Raw genomic sequence first — 14,618 nt, forward strand, 5'->3', positions numbered from 1 at the left:
GCGGGCCGGCGCTCGGCGGGAGCGCTGCCCGGGAGATGGGGCGGTGTGCCCGGTGCGCTCGGCGGGAGCGCTGCCCGGTCTGCCCGGCGCTCGGCGGGAGCGCTGCTCGGTCTGCCCGGTGCTCGGCGCTCTCGGCGCTCCGGGCGCGGCGGAACCGGGCCGCGTCCCTCACACGGCCCGAGGGGTCCTTCCTGCCCTCCGGCCCTTAGCTGTCCGCGGCGCGCCGGGCGGCGCGGTGACGCCATCGGTGCGCGCCGGCGGAGGCGAAGGGCCCCGCGCACGTGTCTCCAAGGCGACGGGCGGCATGCGGCGGCCGAACGTGCTGATCACCGGTGCGCACCGGGATGGGCCGGGATGGGCCGGGATGGGGCGGGGCGGTGCCGGGCCCATCGCAGCCCGGGGCCGTGTGCGGTGTGGGGTCCCGGCCCGGGGTGATCCGGGGCCCGCGGTTCCGGCCTGGGCTCACTGGCGGCCTGGGCTCCTTGCCCTGGCCCGGCCTGAGGTGATCCGAGCTCCGGGCTCCCAGCCCGGGGTGATCCGGGGTCCCTGCTGGGCTGACTGAAGCTCTGGGGCCCGGCCCGTCCCATCGCGGGGTGGTTTGGGCTGCGAGGCCCCAGCCCGGCTGGGTTGGGGTGTAAGGTCCCAGCCCGGGGCAGCTTTGCGGTTCTACTCCTTTATGAGAACTTGGGTCTTTTCGTATTACCTCAGGGTTTCCAGATGAATGGGGATTTCCCTCGGGAGCCACACGGTATGAGTGCCATTCCTGCACACAGAGTTCTCTCCCTGTTTTCCCGTTTCACTCTCCAGGTGTTGCCCTCGCACGTTTCTCTTTGTCCGGCAGCGTTTTGCCCCCTGTTTGACCACACGGACTCTCCCCTGTTTGCTGTCCAAAGCCTCCAGGTCACCCGGTGGGTGTGTTTGAGGCACCTGCAGGCTCTCCCCTTACTGTTCCCTGTGGGTTTGTTCTGCAGGCACTCCCGGAGTTGGGAAAACCACGCTGGGGAAGGAGCTGGCATCCAGAGCAGGGCTGAGCTATGTCAACGTGGGGGACTTGGCCAAGGAAGGTGCTGTACCTCTGCAGTCCCCCTGAGCACTGGGGACGTTTCACTCTGGGGAATCTCATGCACTGGGAGCTGCACGTGTGTCTGCTGGCTGGGACAGGAAAAGGCTCTGGGAGACCTTAGTACCCCTGCCAGTACCTGGAGGGGCTCCAGGAGAGCTGCAGAGGACTGGGGACAAGGGCTGGAGGGACAGGGCACAGGGAATGGCTGCAAACTGCCACTGTAGGGCTAGATGGAATATCGGGAGGGAATTGTTCCCTGTGAGGGTGGGCAGGCCCTGGCACAGGGTGACAGAGAAGCTGTGGCTGCCCCTGGATCCCTGCAAGTGTTCCAGGCCAGGTTGGACACTGGGGTTGGAGCAGCCTGGGACAGTGGGAGGTGTCCCTGCCAGGGCAGGGGTGGCACTGGATGGGCTGTAAGGTCCCTTCCAACCCAAGCCATCCTGGGATTCTACGTATTACATGAAAAGGCAATTAATTAATGTCCTGAAACAAACATAATTATGTAAATTGCTGCTACCCCACAAACTTGCACGGGTTCTCTGTGTTGCAGGAGAGTTGTACGAAGGCTTTGATGAGGAGTATGACTGCCCCATTTTGGATGAGGACAGGGTGAGTGCAGCTCCCAGGCCCATCCTCGCTGCGTTTGGGCTGTGTGGAGCCAGGTGAGCGTGCCTCTCTGTGCTCCTTGTGCAGGTGGTTGATGAGCTGGAGGACAGGATGAGCGAGGGAGGGGTGATTGTGGATTACCACGGCTGTGACTTCTTCCCCGAGCGCTGGTTCCACATCGTGTTTGTCCTTCGCACTGAGAACTCCCTGCTCTACGACAGGCTGCAGAGCAGGTGTGACACTGGGCAAGGGAGGAGGGAATGCTGCTCTGGGACTTCACTTGGCCTGTAAATCACCCCTTCTCCAAAAACTACCTCCCTTTCCTCTCTACCTCACACTGTCTCTTGTTCTCCAGGGGCTACACAGGGAAGAAGCTGCAAGATAACATTCAGTGTGAGATTTTTCAGACTCTTTATGAGGAAGCTGTGTTGTCATATAAAAATGAAATTGTACACCAGTTACCCAGCAACACTCCAGAGGACCTGGAGAGAAACGTGGATCAAATTATGCAATGGATTGAGCAATGGATGAAGGACAACAACTGACTTTGGGTGAAACAGTAACTGCTGGATCTCTTCTTGGGAGGGAGGGTTTAATAAATGACACTTGTAGTTTTTGTATTATAAATGAGTTTGGATTTTGTTGCAGCTGAACGTGGCTGGGGAGTAGAAAACGGTTCAGAGTAGTCAGGTTGTGAGGGTTTGTAACAAACAGCACCCTGGAGAGGCAACAGGAGAGCTGATACAAGTGAGTGAAAGGATGAAGATGGCACAGGTGCCCTGAGTAGCAGGAGCTGTGTTCAATACCTGAGAATTCTTTGGATCTTACAATTAAAACCAAACTATGAATTCCCCACAAGAAAACTGTAAAATCCTGATAACTGGTGGCACTTGAGGCACTTTTGATTTCCAGAGGGTGGGAGAGTGTCCTGGAAAGGAGTTAGTGTGATGCTGAGTTGTGAGACTGAAACGTGCTGTGCTGCACTGTGTCCTTTTGTGTGTGAGGATAGTGCAGAGTGAGGGGGTTTGGTACAGGTTAGAGTGGGTCCTTTGTTCTGCAGGGAAAAGGAGTGACATGGTGAGAGGGTTGTTTTAAAATGATTGCACAGAGCTTTGTAGTTTCCTTCATGTGTCAGGAAACATGAGCTATGTCTGCACTGGTGTGGAGTGTCTAACAATAAACTTTGCTTTTCCTTTTTCTCTGTGTTCCCCAACCCCTGTCCCAGTCATGGAGAGTAGACATCACTGCAAGTTTGCCCATGAGATGCATCCCTTGTCAGGATAAAGCTGCAGTGATCCTAAACGTGGTCACGATTAAGAGCCTGTCAGCCATTTGTTGTAATTGCTATTAAAGCCTGGGCCCCAGGGGGGCAGGGCTGGACAAGGAAGAGAAAACCTTTCTGTGGTGAAAAGCTGCTTGCAAAGTAAGCCTTGTGAAAGATTCTGTCGGAGGTGCTTGCTTATAAACCCTTTCTATACATGAGTTTGCATAGTAAAACAACTTTCTTTAAAATTTCTGCTGTAAAGAGTGTTATTGTTACATGCTTATTCCAGATTTGCTATTGGGATTTTTTTTTTTGGTGGCACTTGCAGAGCAATACTGCATCAGCAATTTGATGATATTATAAACCGAAATGGTGACAAATAGTGAGTTTCCTTGGAGAAACGGGCTCGGGCATTGTGGAAACTCGGGAAGAGGTTGGACTGGAGTAGGAAACAAGTGGAGGGTGCTCTGTGAGTGTCAGGACAGCCCCAGTCCGTGAGAACATTCGGAGTGACCAAGTGACCACGCCTGGAAACCTCAGGCCGAGTTCCCTCGAGCAGCCGGACGCTGGTCAGAGCTGTGCCGGGCACGGGGCTGCAGGCACACTATGGCCCGCTAATAAAAAGTAAAAATAAACAAACCCCTCCTTCCGAGGAGCCTCCGGGGAGCTCCCGGAGCGCTCGGTCCATCCCGCCCCGGGGCGGGACCGGCACCGCCCGCAGCGGGCTGCAGGTGGGTCGGGGGCTCCGGCCGGGCTGCGGGCCGGGGGTGTGCCGGGCGTGTCGCGGGTGTGTCCCCGGGGGTGTCCCAGGGCTGTCCCCGTGGGTGTCCCGGGGGTGTCCCGGGGGTGTCCGGGGTTGTACCGCGGGCGGCAGCCGTGGTTTCGGCAGCCCCGACCCGCCGCGCTCCGGCAGCTCCGCGTTCCTCGCTCGGGTCTCGCCCTGCTGCTGTAAATACGGAGCTTTCCTGTTTTTCCAGATAAAACACTGGCGTGGCGGGAGGCGCTGTTCGCCGGTAGGTGAAGAGCCCTCAGTCAGGAAAAAAACCCAAACCAACCAAAAATCCGAAAATACTCGAGGAGAAGATGGAGGAAGCAGAAGAGGATGATGACATGACATGTGGAGACTTGGGAAATGGACTTGGGAGAAGACCAGGAGGTGTTTATGAAGGGGAAAACTTACAAAATTCCTATTCAATCAGATGTAGGAAGGGGTCTGGAAAGGCTTGTAATTCCCCCTTGTCAGCAAAGGGAGTGGAAGAAAGTGATGTTGCAGCTCTTCCTGGTCCAAAACGAAACAGTTTTTACGATGGATCACTCAAAAAACCTGCTGCTAGTTCCTCACGACAGAATAGCTGTGGTAAGAGTAATTTGGAAGTTAATTATTCACTGTGAGAAAAAATTCTGTTAGTGAAGGGAGCCACTCAGCTGCTTCACAAGTGTCATCAAGTTTAATTGAAACCACTTGCCAATATCCCTAGAGGCTTCCAGTGCCTGCTGGGATCCTTCACCTTCCTCCCAGAACATCACTACCAGAATTGCTTTTTAGTGGTTGAGGCCCTGACCATTACTACTGAAAAATGTTCAGTTTTCAATTCTTTATTTTTGCATTTGAAAGTGACATTTAGCAAAGAGCATCTCGTGGTGTGTGTACCTACATAGGTATATATGTGTCCATGAAGTTTAATGGAATTGCTTGGATTCCTGGTTTAAGTAAATTTAAGCCTTCCTAAAGATGGCATCTAAAGCTTCTGGCTAAATATTCAAAATCTTGCTTGCCCTTTAGTTGAAATTTGTGAATTGCCTTACCTTAGGAAGTTGTTTCTAGAACCTGCATTGGCATTCATCTTCTTCTTTTGTGAAGGTAGTGTTGCTGTAAAAACAATCAATTGCAGGCAGTGTTGTTCATTACAGTCCAGCTGCTCTCCTGCCAATTTTTAATATTTTAACTGAGGTATTTCTGTGTAACTTGCTTACTTCTCTCCTTTAAACATTTCCCCATTATCCTCTCTCTAGTAAGCTGAGCTAGCTATCTCTCTTGAAAATTGCCCCTACTTCTAAGTAGTGCTAACTACTGTTCAGTCTGGTTGTTGAAAAGTTACACTCGGAAAAGAATCTAAAAAATTATTTTTTCAAAGCAAGATGGCAATTGTCTTGGGTTTATTTTAGAGGAAATGATAAAATATTTGTCTTTATATCTCTTTGCAACAGATGTTTTTCCCCCATTTCACTTCTTTAACTGTGAAGCAATGTCTTTGAAGTTTGTATTTATGTATTTCTTATATCAGTTTATTAGCTCCACACAAAAAAAACCCCAAAACACAAAGATGAGAAATCATCTTTGAATGTTACCTGTTTTCAGGGTAAAAGCCTCACTTTTTAAAATTATTTTTAAAATATTACAATATCTTAATAATTTAATATCTTCTATTAATCCTACAGAATCTAATACTGAAGTGTCAAATGAAGAACTAAAGCAACAACTTCGGGAAGCTCTAGAGGTTGGTAACAGTGCCAAGGGTGCTGCTCTACAAATCTGCATTTCCTTCCAATGTAGCAAGACTTGGGAGGATCCAGGCTCTTGAAATAAAAGTGGTAGTTGGAAGCTTCATTACATTTTAAGGCAGGAAATCACAGTGTGAGGTGCACTTTATATTCTGGGGGTTTTGTTTGTTTGTGGTTTTTTTGAGGGGTCAGAGAAAGTATTTTAAAGATATAGAGAATATTGAAGGTGGTGGTGTACTTTTCCAGATGTTATTTTTTCATTAACCACTGGGTCTTGAAAATCTGCAGCGTAAACAATCTTTGGATTTTTAGTCTGCATTTGTTGCAAGGTAGTTACCCCTACATTTTTGTTTTACTGTTGTTAAATGTGTTGAGTTGTTGGCATCACAGCCAACAACTTCAGCTGTAAAAAGAGAGATTTCATCTGCACTGTGTTCTTTAATCTGAGGTAAGCCCATGAAGAGACATCATATAGGTAAAACAGAGGTTTGTTTTTTGAGGAGGGCAAATTTACATTTCTGTATAAGTCAAATCTTAACAGCATTACCCAGGCCTTTACTCAGTGTATCTACTTCTTTTTTACTTCAGGAAGTTGAAATTTTGAAAGTTGAGCTTGAAGCATCTCAAAGACAGCTTGAAGGAAAAGATGAAGCCCTAAGAATTCTGCAGAGCATGGTAGGAGCTGTTCAGAAATCACTTGGTACTTGGTGGTAACAGAAGGAAAGCACAGGAAATCTTCTGCTACTCCTCATCAAAACCTCAAAAACTTTAAGGCCTTGCCAGAGCTGCAATTTAAATCATTGACTCTGCAGGTGCCTACAGACTTGGCTCTACAATTTACTGGGACTAGCGTGTTATTTAAGAAGACTTCACTGTTGTAGCAATTCTCATAATTTTATCTTTGAGGGTCCTTGAGGATTTATCTGTTAAACATAAAATTAAGGCCTTTTCCCAGTCCCTTATATTAAAGCTTTTACCAGTGCTTAGAATCCTGGGGCAAAGCATTAGTATTTTGTGTTAACTGCTCCATCTGTTGCCCTAGAGCACAGGATGGCTTAAATGTCAGGTCATCCTTTTGTTCATCGTTTGTAATGCTTTTATTCTCTTTCATAACGAATTCTGTTGAAATCAGTTCCTGGGATTTAGCCTATCTTACATAACCCATTTCTAGCTGTGCATTTTCTGTCCTCAGACGTTTGCAGCAAATTAGACCTGTGTGAAAGCTTGGGTCTGTTGTAACCGTGTTTATTAAGATGTGATTTTCTGCATGAGCCACGATCTCACGTTAAATGGTGCTGAATTTTCAGTAGCAGAGTTTATGGGATTTAAACCCAAGTTTGTTATGTGAGTTAGTGACTTGAAATCAGAACCCTCTCGGGCTCACAAGCAAGTTGCTAGTGTTTGTAACTCTCACACTGCTGTTTAACTACAAGTGTGAACTCCTTTAGGTATAGCACTGAAAATTAAGTCAATTTAATCACAGTATTTGACAGAGTTGCATTTTGGGAGTTTGTTGTTTGGTTTTCTTTTAATTTTGCAGGCAGTATTTGATAAAGCCACAAGTCATACAAAAGCAATGCTTCAGAAAACTGAGGAAGAAAAGAGGACTCTAGAGAAGGTAAGTGGGTGTTTCCTTCACACAGAGAAGCCCATGGCTATTAAAAGTGGTTATCAGACTGTTTATTTAAATCAGTGCAAACCTGACATTAAAAACAGGGCGTTTGTGAAAGAGTTCCTGTTCCTTTTTAGTAGAAAGGGAAATATTAGTGTATCACTCTTTTGATCTAGACCTTCTCATGCTATAGTATGTACAAATAATATCTGAAAATTACCAGAGTTCTTCCTGTACTTTCAGCTGGTGTTTGCTGTGGGTTTCAGTTGTTCAGAGTGAGCTACACAACTCCTCAGTCATTCATATGAGACTTCCCAAGGACTCTAAGAAATATGTTCCTAGTTTTCACAGGAAAGATGAGGAGAAGGAGCAAAGTGGCATTGAGTTGCCTTGTTAAACTGAGTTTTTTGCTTTGTTCCCCCTACTATTGTTCTGTTCCCCATAATAGGAGTGGGACAGGAAAATGTGACAGTGTGGGTTTGAATTTGTTGTAGGCCTCTAGAAGCAATAGTTCTGCAGCAGAGACTGGAATCCACAGTGATGCAGAAACTTTGCTGTCTGGCACCAAATTTGCTATTAGTAGTGTCACAGATTGTCATTGTCACTGGTCACTGAGATCTCTGCCAAACCCAGCACCCGTCTTCCTTTTGATGGGAACCCTGGAATGAGCTGCTCTTTTGTTTCCACAGGAAATAAATATTTTGCAATGGGAAATTGAATTTGATCAGGACAGATTTAAAAAAATAGAAGACACGTGGACAGAGAAATATGACAGGTATTTGACTTACACTGTATATTCTTGGGGCTTTTGTTTTAGTTTTTTTAATTGCATTGAGTGCTCTATGTCATCTTTTTTCTGTTCCAAACTTGCTTCCTCTGGTTCTTTGGGGGTTTTATATTTTTCCTAATTTCCTTTCAAATTTTGGAAGACTTTGATTTTCACACTAGTCACACTTGTATTTTTCAATGAGAACTTCAAGAATCATTGTCCCAGTTTATTTTTTTTTTAACATGTCTGTAGGCTGGCTTTGGTAGGCTGAGTTTTTATTTTCATCCTATGACGTTAGCCAGCTGGAGGCTGATTATCCTTATTTACCTTACCTGTAGACAAGGCAGAGAAAATAATGGTATGTGCATGCATGTGGAAATATAATTTCCTGGTTAATCGTTTCTTTATTGTCTTGCACTGTAGATCTGGGCATGAGTACAGGTAAAACAGAGTGCTTTGGAGAGAGGCTGATCAACAGGTTTTGTGTTTAAATAAGAGTCACTCAGGGTGGACAGCAGGTGTGGTTGGGCAAGCAGAATGTGCCAGAGGCACTAAACTAATAATGTGTAACAGACCTTGAAAAACAGGACCAGCAGACTCGTTTATTTGCATGTAGAAATTGTACCTCTGAAGTCTGCCCATCAGAGGAGTTGCTATTGTCATTATTTGTTACTGTTATTCCTGTTGTTGTAATTTAGCATGTATTTTTATTTTAAAATGTTTCCACTTTGAATCAAAGAATATGCCAGAAGTTTACAAATTATTCCATAGATACATCCATCAAAGGATGCCTCTTGAAAAGCCCTCTGGCTTTCCTGACAGAGAAGGTTGGGAGTGTAGCTGTGCAGTTTGGAGCCACAAAACTGGTGTTGACTGTTGAAAAATAGAGACATTGCTTCAGAAGTCTGAAAGTCACGGGGCTCAGCCTGCTTTGCAAAACATCTGATATTTTTCTGATCGTTTTCTGACATCTGAGACAGCAGGACAAGGAGAATGTGCCTTTTTCATTGTTTTTTCCCAAGTGAAATAATTTGGACCAGGCTGTATTTACTGACAGCTGAGGAGATGCACCAAATAAATTGTATTGCTTTGACATTTAGGACATCAGATTGCCACTGTTCTGTTCAAGAGGGAAATACTTCAAGGAAAAATGCATTATCAGTGCATATTGTGTGTTCTCAGGTTGCAACACCTAAAGGCACAGCTGTTCTTGAAAACAGGATTCAGACTACAGGAGGTTTACAGACCAGAGCTGTCACATCTCTAATACTGGTTTTGTTCTTTCAAGAAAGTAACAAATTTTTAGCAAGTATTTCAGAGGTTCATAATTACCAATTTCTTCGCATTTCTAATGGGAATATGGCACTTTAACTCATCTCTTGGTAAAGCTGTTGGCACTGGCTACTTACACATGAATTTTTTGTTTGTTTGTTTGGTTTTGTTGTTGTTGGTTTCTTTCTGATTTGTTGTTCTGGTTTTTGTGGGGATTTTGGTTTCTTTGTGGGGTTTTTTGTTTGTTTATTTTTTTGGTTTTTTTTTTTTTTAGTTTGTTTGTGGACGTTGGTTTTGTGGTTTTTGTTCGTAGGTTTTGGTTTTTTGAGGCTTTTAAAAGTTTTGTCTTTGTTTAGACATTAATTTGAGCACAGTTGGAGGTGTTTGAAGTGTGAGGGAGTGGTGTTGGGAGCAGGGTGAGGCTGTTTGAGCAGCCCTTGGTGTGGGGTGGCAGAGCACCCTGGAGTGAGCACAGAGCCTGCTGCTCCCTGCTGCCCTGGCCTGGTTCAGCACCACTGGCACATTGCTGATCAGCCCCTGGCCAGCAGAATTCCCTCTAACCATAGAACACAGATTACTGGTGCAGGTGTTGTGGGAAAATATTACCACCTTTTCCATAAAAAATACTAGAAGTGAGAAAACTGCTGGAATGATGCTCCATGGTTAATATCTTGTCAAAGCTAATATTCAACTCCTTGCACTTTTGATTTTTTTTCTTCCATCTTTTAAGTAATCCTAATTTTAATTTGCAGAAATATTAGATACCATGTTTTTACAGGTTATTTTTTAATTATTATTTGAGTGCCCATTTAAAACATTTAAAAAATATAATAAAGCCTTTTTCTAACTTCTGCAGGATATACTGTGAAAATGCAGCTCTTAGGGAAGCATTGAAACTGAGGACAGAAGAAGTCAAAACACTTAAAGCTGAAAATGCAAGTAAGCCACCAACAGCTATTCTTCTGTTTTCCAGGAATAATTGAGGATTTAGCTATGATGGAAGCTTCCTGTGGGGATCAGTCTCTTGTTACTGGCAGCTGATCTTAGTGGATATGCAGAAGCCTGCAAATTAAACTGGAAAGGAGGCAACAGCAGCTAGGGCAGACACTGGACCAGAGGGCTCAAGTCCCTCTCCATTATTTTTGCCTTCCAGAAAGCTTTAAAATGGCTGACTTAAATCATTATTTCCCCAATGTTGTGCTGTTCTAAATGAGCAGCTGCCTGACTTACAAGTGTACAAAGAGATGAGCACTCAGTCCTGAGGCAGAGCAATACAGGAAATGGTGTCTCTCTAAGTGGGTCATTACTTCTGGAAGAACACAGAAGGAAAAACAACTGGGGTACAAGTTTCTACTTCTACACTCTCATCGTGTTCCCGAACTGATGCTTGAATTATAAAACTGCTTCAGTTGGATGTAGTTGAACTCAAAAATGAAGAAACCAGAACGGCAGATTCTTGTCATCTCTTTCCTTGTTTTATTTTATAGTTTTGAACCAGCAGTGCTCGGAATTCCTTGCAATGCTAGATGTGAAACAACAGAAGGTTGTTCAGGAGAACATGTCATTGAACAAAAGTGACATTACTGATTTTACAGGTCTTGAAGTAAGTATTGCTCACGTATTTTTCAAAGTGGCTGCTTCAAAGCTATGTCTGTGTTCAAAATACATAGAGAAGATTCATTGCTCATTACATGTCCCTTATTTTGGACCTGTTTTTAGCTAATTAGAATATGCCTTTGCATGCTTGTTAATCAGTTTTCTTCTTAATGGTCCACCTTGCAAAGAAAGATCAGAGAGAAGAGTCAAGCTACTTTTCACAAGCCATGATTCTTATTTTTCTTCTTCCTAGCCCTTAAACCCTGCTTTCTCGTGCTTTACTGAGCTCAGTAATACCCCAGTGAGCTCTGCAGGGCGTGGCACACCCAGCTGTCAGGTTTTGCCTGAAAAACACACCTCTCATCGTGAGTCAGAGGCAATCACCTGCACCTCTCCACCTTGCTCCAGCCGACTGATGCTCCCTGTGTAGTTTCAGGATTTTTTTTGCTGGCATTTCCGTAAGCAGATCCTTACCTGTGTTTGTTTTGTGTTCCAAGCTGGCGGTGCTCGGAGCCTGCAGCTGCAGTGCTGCTGAGGGACAGCCTTGTCCCTGTGCTAAAGTGGCAGCTCTCGCTCGAAAGCAGCTCCTCAGTCTCAGGCAGGAGGTAAGGAGGGCTGGCTGGGTGGGGACAAGGAGGGGGTGCTCCTGCTCCAGTCCAAACAAAGCCAGAAACACTCAACCACTGCTGACACAAACTCAGGTGTTTCACAACCAGAATCGATCCCAGAAATGGTGTAAAGTTTGTTTGTGATGCTTGTAATGCCCTAACTTTACTGGCAGAAAAAAATGTAATTACATCTACCCTGCTTTACTAGTTAAAAACAAAACAAAATTTTTTGCATTCTTTTTCCTTCTTCCCATATTTTTTAATTGAAAAAAAGATTTTTTTAATCTAAAAAAAGAAAATACACCCTAAGTGTATGCACTCCATGAATGTGCACAGTGTGCACGTGGACTGGCACTGAACCTTTTCCTTCCTTCCTATCAGTGCATTTCACCCCTCCCTTGGGTTGGCACCACCAGCACCCACAGCACACTCATCCAGCTAGGCCAGCAAGCTGATCTTGCTGGAAAATACGTATTTATCTCATGCATAAATCAGTAACATGAATTTCAAGCTCCTGGTTTTTTTCAATTTAGTGAAATTGTGTGGCTTTAGAGTTTTTTGTTCTAATTTGTACTTGACTCTGCAAATGTGGAAACCATCCTTGTGATCCTTCTGCAGAAGTTCCAAGTACCTTACTGGTTTTAAAAATAAGTCCTGGCCTCTCCATTATAATCCCTGATATGGATTCCAGTCTCGTACTCCTTCTGCTCCTGGCCCTGTCCTGTGTTACAGGACATTACTGCCCTCCTCAAGCTCTTCTGCATGTGCAGACATAAACAAATACATAGAGATGATTGTGCAGGTGGCTGGTGGTGTGAGCATGTGCAGACAGTGAAGAGTAAGGACTTTAATACACATTTCAAAATACGTTTCTTTACATGTCAGGAAAACCCTTTGGTTCCTACTATTTACTTACAAGCTGTCAGTGTCAGTGTCTTCATATACATTTTTAATATACATTTTAAATCTGCTTTTGCTTCCAGTTTGCCTAACACATGTTAAATTTGCCCTGTATTAAAACCAGATTGAAAATCTGAAAAAGAGTAAGGATGAAGCGTATATCATGGCAGATGCCTTCAGAATTGCGTTTGAGCAGCAGCTGATGCAGAGGAAGGACCAGGCCCTGAGGCTGGCAGAAGTGATAAACACGAAGAAGGGAACTAAATTTGCCAACTGGAGACGTCCGAAGGGCACTGGTAACTGGGTAATCGGCGTGTTGGGGGTTGGCTGGAAAAGGAGGAAGCATGAGTCCTGAGCACCTCTCCCTGTGCCTGTTAAAGGACAGCAGCTGAGGAAAGCTGACATCTGGCCCTTTTAATGCCATCAGCAATGTTTGTGCTGTTTAGGGTTTTTAAATGAGCTCTATGTAAGAGTTGGGAAAGGCGGAGAAATGCAAAAAAATATATTTTTGGCATTTTTTCAGCTCCAGATGGGGTGTTGAGCAACCTGGTCTAGTGCAAGTTGTGGAACAAGATGAGCTTTAAGGTCCCTTCTAATCCAGGCCATTCCGTGATTCACTGGCATACTACATAGGCTTTTTTTTTTTCTGTTTTTCCTTAAACATTTTTAGCTTTTTATCATGCGTGTGCATCAGCATTTGTGTTTATTACTGTTCTTATACTAATACAGAGTTAAAAGCCCTCTGTAAAAGAGGAAGAACTCTAATCTGTAAAGTAGGAATGATTCTAATAATCTATTTATTAAAAAAAAAGGGATAAAGAGAAGTATTGAAGTGCTTATATCATGGTCAAAACCCTTGCAGACTTTGGGAATGACTAGATCTATTTTTTTGACCACTGACCAGGAGCTGCCAGGCTTAGAAGTTTGGAGTGTCTTCCTGCTTCCTTGGGAGCTCCTGGGATGTAGCACTACAACAGCATAACCTTGATTAGCTGTTTCCTTGACTAGCTGTTTCCTCTATACTGACATTGCTTTCAGGCTCTCTTACCTGGTACATATGTTCCATAATTTTAATGTAGTTCACTGTTTCTAGAAATCTTACAAACTTTTAGATGGCCTATGTCAATGAATCTTTTTTCAGGCTACTTACTATTTAAAAACAAATTACCATGAGTTATTGTTTAACTAGAGTGTCAAAAGTGTATTTTCCATAGAGCAAAAATAATCTTATTTTCTGTTTGTCCATGTGGCAGGTCTGTATAGCCTTTGTGTGATAGCAGGAGTGGTGCTGCTTGGCAGGAGCCTGCTGTGTCGCTTGCAGTGGGAGAAGCTGCAGCTTGCATTGCCCTTCTTGATGAGATAATTCACAGTTTTACTGTGCCCGTTTTGTCTCAAAGTCCTTGTTCCCGTCCTAAGCAATTCTGCAGTTGATGTACTTCTCTTCTCCTTAGAGCGTGTCAAGTTACAAGGGAAAAAAAACAATCTGGGGCAGAAGCTGTCCAGCCTGCTCTCGTCAGACGGGGACTGCAGGAGGGTTGAGGAGCTGGACAATCCCCACGACATCCTGAGGATGTTGATAGATCTGGTCAGTATTTGGTTCAGCTCTTCATAGCACGTGCATTGGCGTGGGTTGGCACACCCTGAACTGACAGATGGCCTCCTTCCCTTCCCTTTCCCCGCGCAGGTGAACGACAAGGAGGAGGCTCTGGCGCACCAGCGCAAGGTCAGCTACATGCTGGCTCGGGCCGCCGAGACCAGGGAGGCCACGCTGGGGCAGGACGGGGGAAATGCAGCGGGGAGGTGTGTGCTGGGAGCCCAGAGTGGCCCTGACACCGAGAGCCACTGCCTGCCTGCCCCGAGCCGTGCTCCTGCCCTGCCCTGCGGAGGAACAGGCCTGAGTGTGGCCGGAGAGCACCTCCTCCCTGCTGTGCCCCGTGCAGGAATGGCTCCGTCTGGAGAACACCTCCCTGCCGTGCCCCGCGCAGGAACAGCCCCAGCAATGGCCAGAGAACACCTCCTCGCTGCCGTGCCCCATGCAGGAATGGCTCTGGCTGAAGAACACCTCCCTGCTGTGCCCCATGCAGGAATGGCTCCGTCTGGAGAACACCTCCCTGCTGTGCCCCATGCAGGAATGGCTCCGTCCGGAGAACACCTCCCTGCCGTGCCCCGTGCAGGAATGGCTCTGTCTGGAGAACACCTCCCCGCCGTGCCCCGCCCAGCAGCAGCCGCGGCCGCAGGGCTCCGCCGGTGGCACTCGTGGCCCTCAGCCCTGGCGGATGGCCGCGGGCAGGGCGGGCTGGCTGAGGGGATGTGGGAGCTCTCGCTGTAGCGGCGTGCGGGGGCTGCTTGGCTTTATAAAGAAGGAACACCTCCGGAAACGCCAGAGTGGTGCTGTGGTTGCGTCGCTGAGGGGTGCGGAGGGCACA

General features: G+C 46.1%; 2 protein-coding genes and 1 long non-coding RNA gene across 4 annotated transcripts; 2 read left to right on the top strand and 1 right to left on the bottom strand.

Moving 5' to 3' along the window:
- The first annotated feature begins 203 nt into the window (after positions 1 to 203).
- Positions 204 to 3,181, top strand: AK6 (adenylate kinase 6). Its single transcript, XM_085043139.1, has 5 exons — positions 204 to 332; positions 972 to 1,064; positions 1,614 to 1,672; positions 1,757 to 1,902; positions 2,025 to 3,181. The coding sequence occupies exons 1-5, from the start codon at positions 305 to 307 to the stop codon at positions 2,212 to 2,214; spliced, it is 516 nt and encodes a 171-aa protein (XP_084899265.1). The 5' UTR covers positions 204 to 304; the 3' UTR covers positions 2,215 to 3,181.
- Positions 3,182 to 3,458: 277 nt separating this feature from the next.
- Positions 3,459 to 14,573, top strand: CCDC125 (coiled-coil domain containing 125). 2 transcript variants are annotated; one of them, XM_085043138.1, is made up of 13 exons: positions 3,459 to 3,664; positions 3,911 to 4,290; positions 5,373 to 5,431; positions 6,024 to 6,110; positions 6,976 to 7,053; positions 7,737 to 7,822; positions 9,945 to 10,027; positions 10,576 to 10,691; positions 11,182 to 11,289; positions 12,317 to 12,488; positions 13,644 to 13,777; positions 13,877 to 14,107; positions 14,345 to 14,573. In XM_085043138.1, the coding sequence occupies exons 2-13, from the start codon at positions 4,017 to 4,019 to the stop codon at positions 14,519 to 14,521; spliced, it is 1,605 nt and encodes a 534-aa protein (XP_084899264.1). In that variant the 5' UTR covers positions 3,459 to 3,664; positions 3,911 to 4,016; the 3' UTR covers positions 14,522 to 14,573. The 2 variants fall into 2 exon arrangements, with proteins under 2 accessions (XP_084899264.1, XP_084899263.1); XM_085043137.1 differs by lacking the exon at positions 3,459 to 3,664 and having other exon boundaries at positions 3,764 to 4,290.
- On the bottom strand, positions 12,998 to 14,432 carry LOC146424194 (uncharacterized). Its single transcript, XR_014846973.1, has 2 exons — positions 14,345 to 14,432; positions 12,998 to 14,107 (listed from the first exon to the last, which is right to left on the bottom strand). It is a non-coding gene; the product is annotated as an uncharacterized LOC146424194 (long non-coding RNA).
- Positions 14,574 to 14,618: the final 45 nt, after the last annotated feature.

The sequence above is a fragment of the Lichenostomus cassidix genome, chromosome Z (genome assembly GCF_008360975.1).
Source record: "Lichenostomus cassidix isolate B80296 chromosome Z, HeHo_3.0, whole genome shotgun sequence".
NCBI classification, from domain to species: domain Eukaryota; kingdom Metazoa; phylum Chordata; class Aves; order Passeriformes; family Meliphagidae; genus Lichenostomus; species Lichenostomus cassidix.

Bases quoted from the DNA above. Each gene is read 5' to 3' on its own strand.
- AK6 (XM_085043139.1), top strand. From the start codon at position 305: ATGCGGCGGCCGAACGTGCTGATCACCG. The intron at 333-971 runs GTGCGCACCGGG...TTTGTTCTGCAG, and splicing joins GCCGAACGTGCTGATCACCG to GCACTCCCGGAGTTGGGAAA. The intron at 1,065-1,613 runs GTGCTGTACCTC...TCTGTGTTGCAG, and splicing joins GGGGGACTTGGCCAAGGAAG to GAGAGTTGTACGAAGGCTTT.
- CCDC125 (XM_085043138.1), top strand. From the start codon at position 4,017: ATGGAGGAAGCAGAAGAGGATGATGACATGACATGTGGAGACTTGGGA. The intron at 4,291-5,372 runs GTAAGAGTAATT...TTAATCCTACAG, and splicing joins CTCACGACAGAATAGCTGTG to AATCTAATACTGAAGTGTCA. The intron at 14,108-14,344 runs CTCCTCCCTGCT...TCCGGAGAACAC, and splicing joins TGAGTGTGGCCGGAGAGCAC to CTCCCTGCCGTGCCCCGTGC.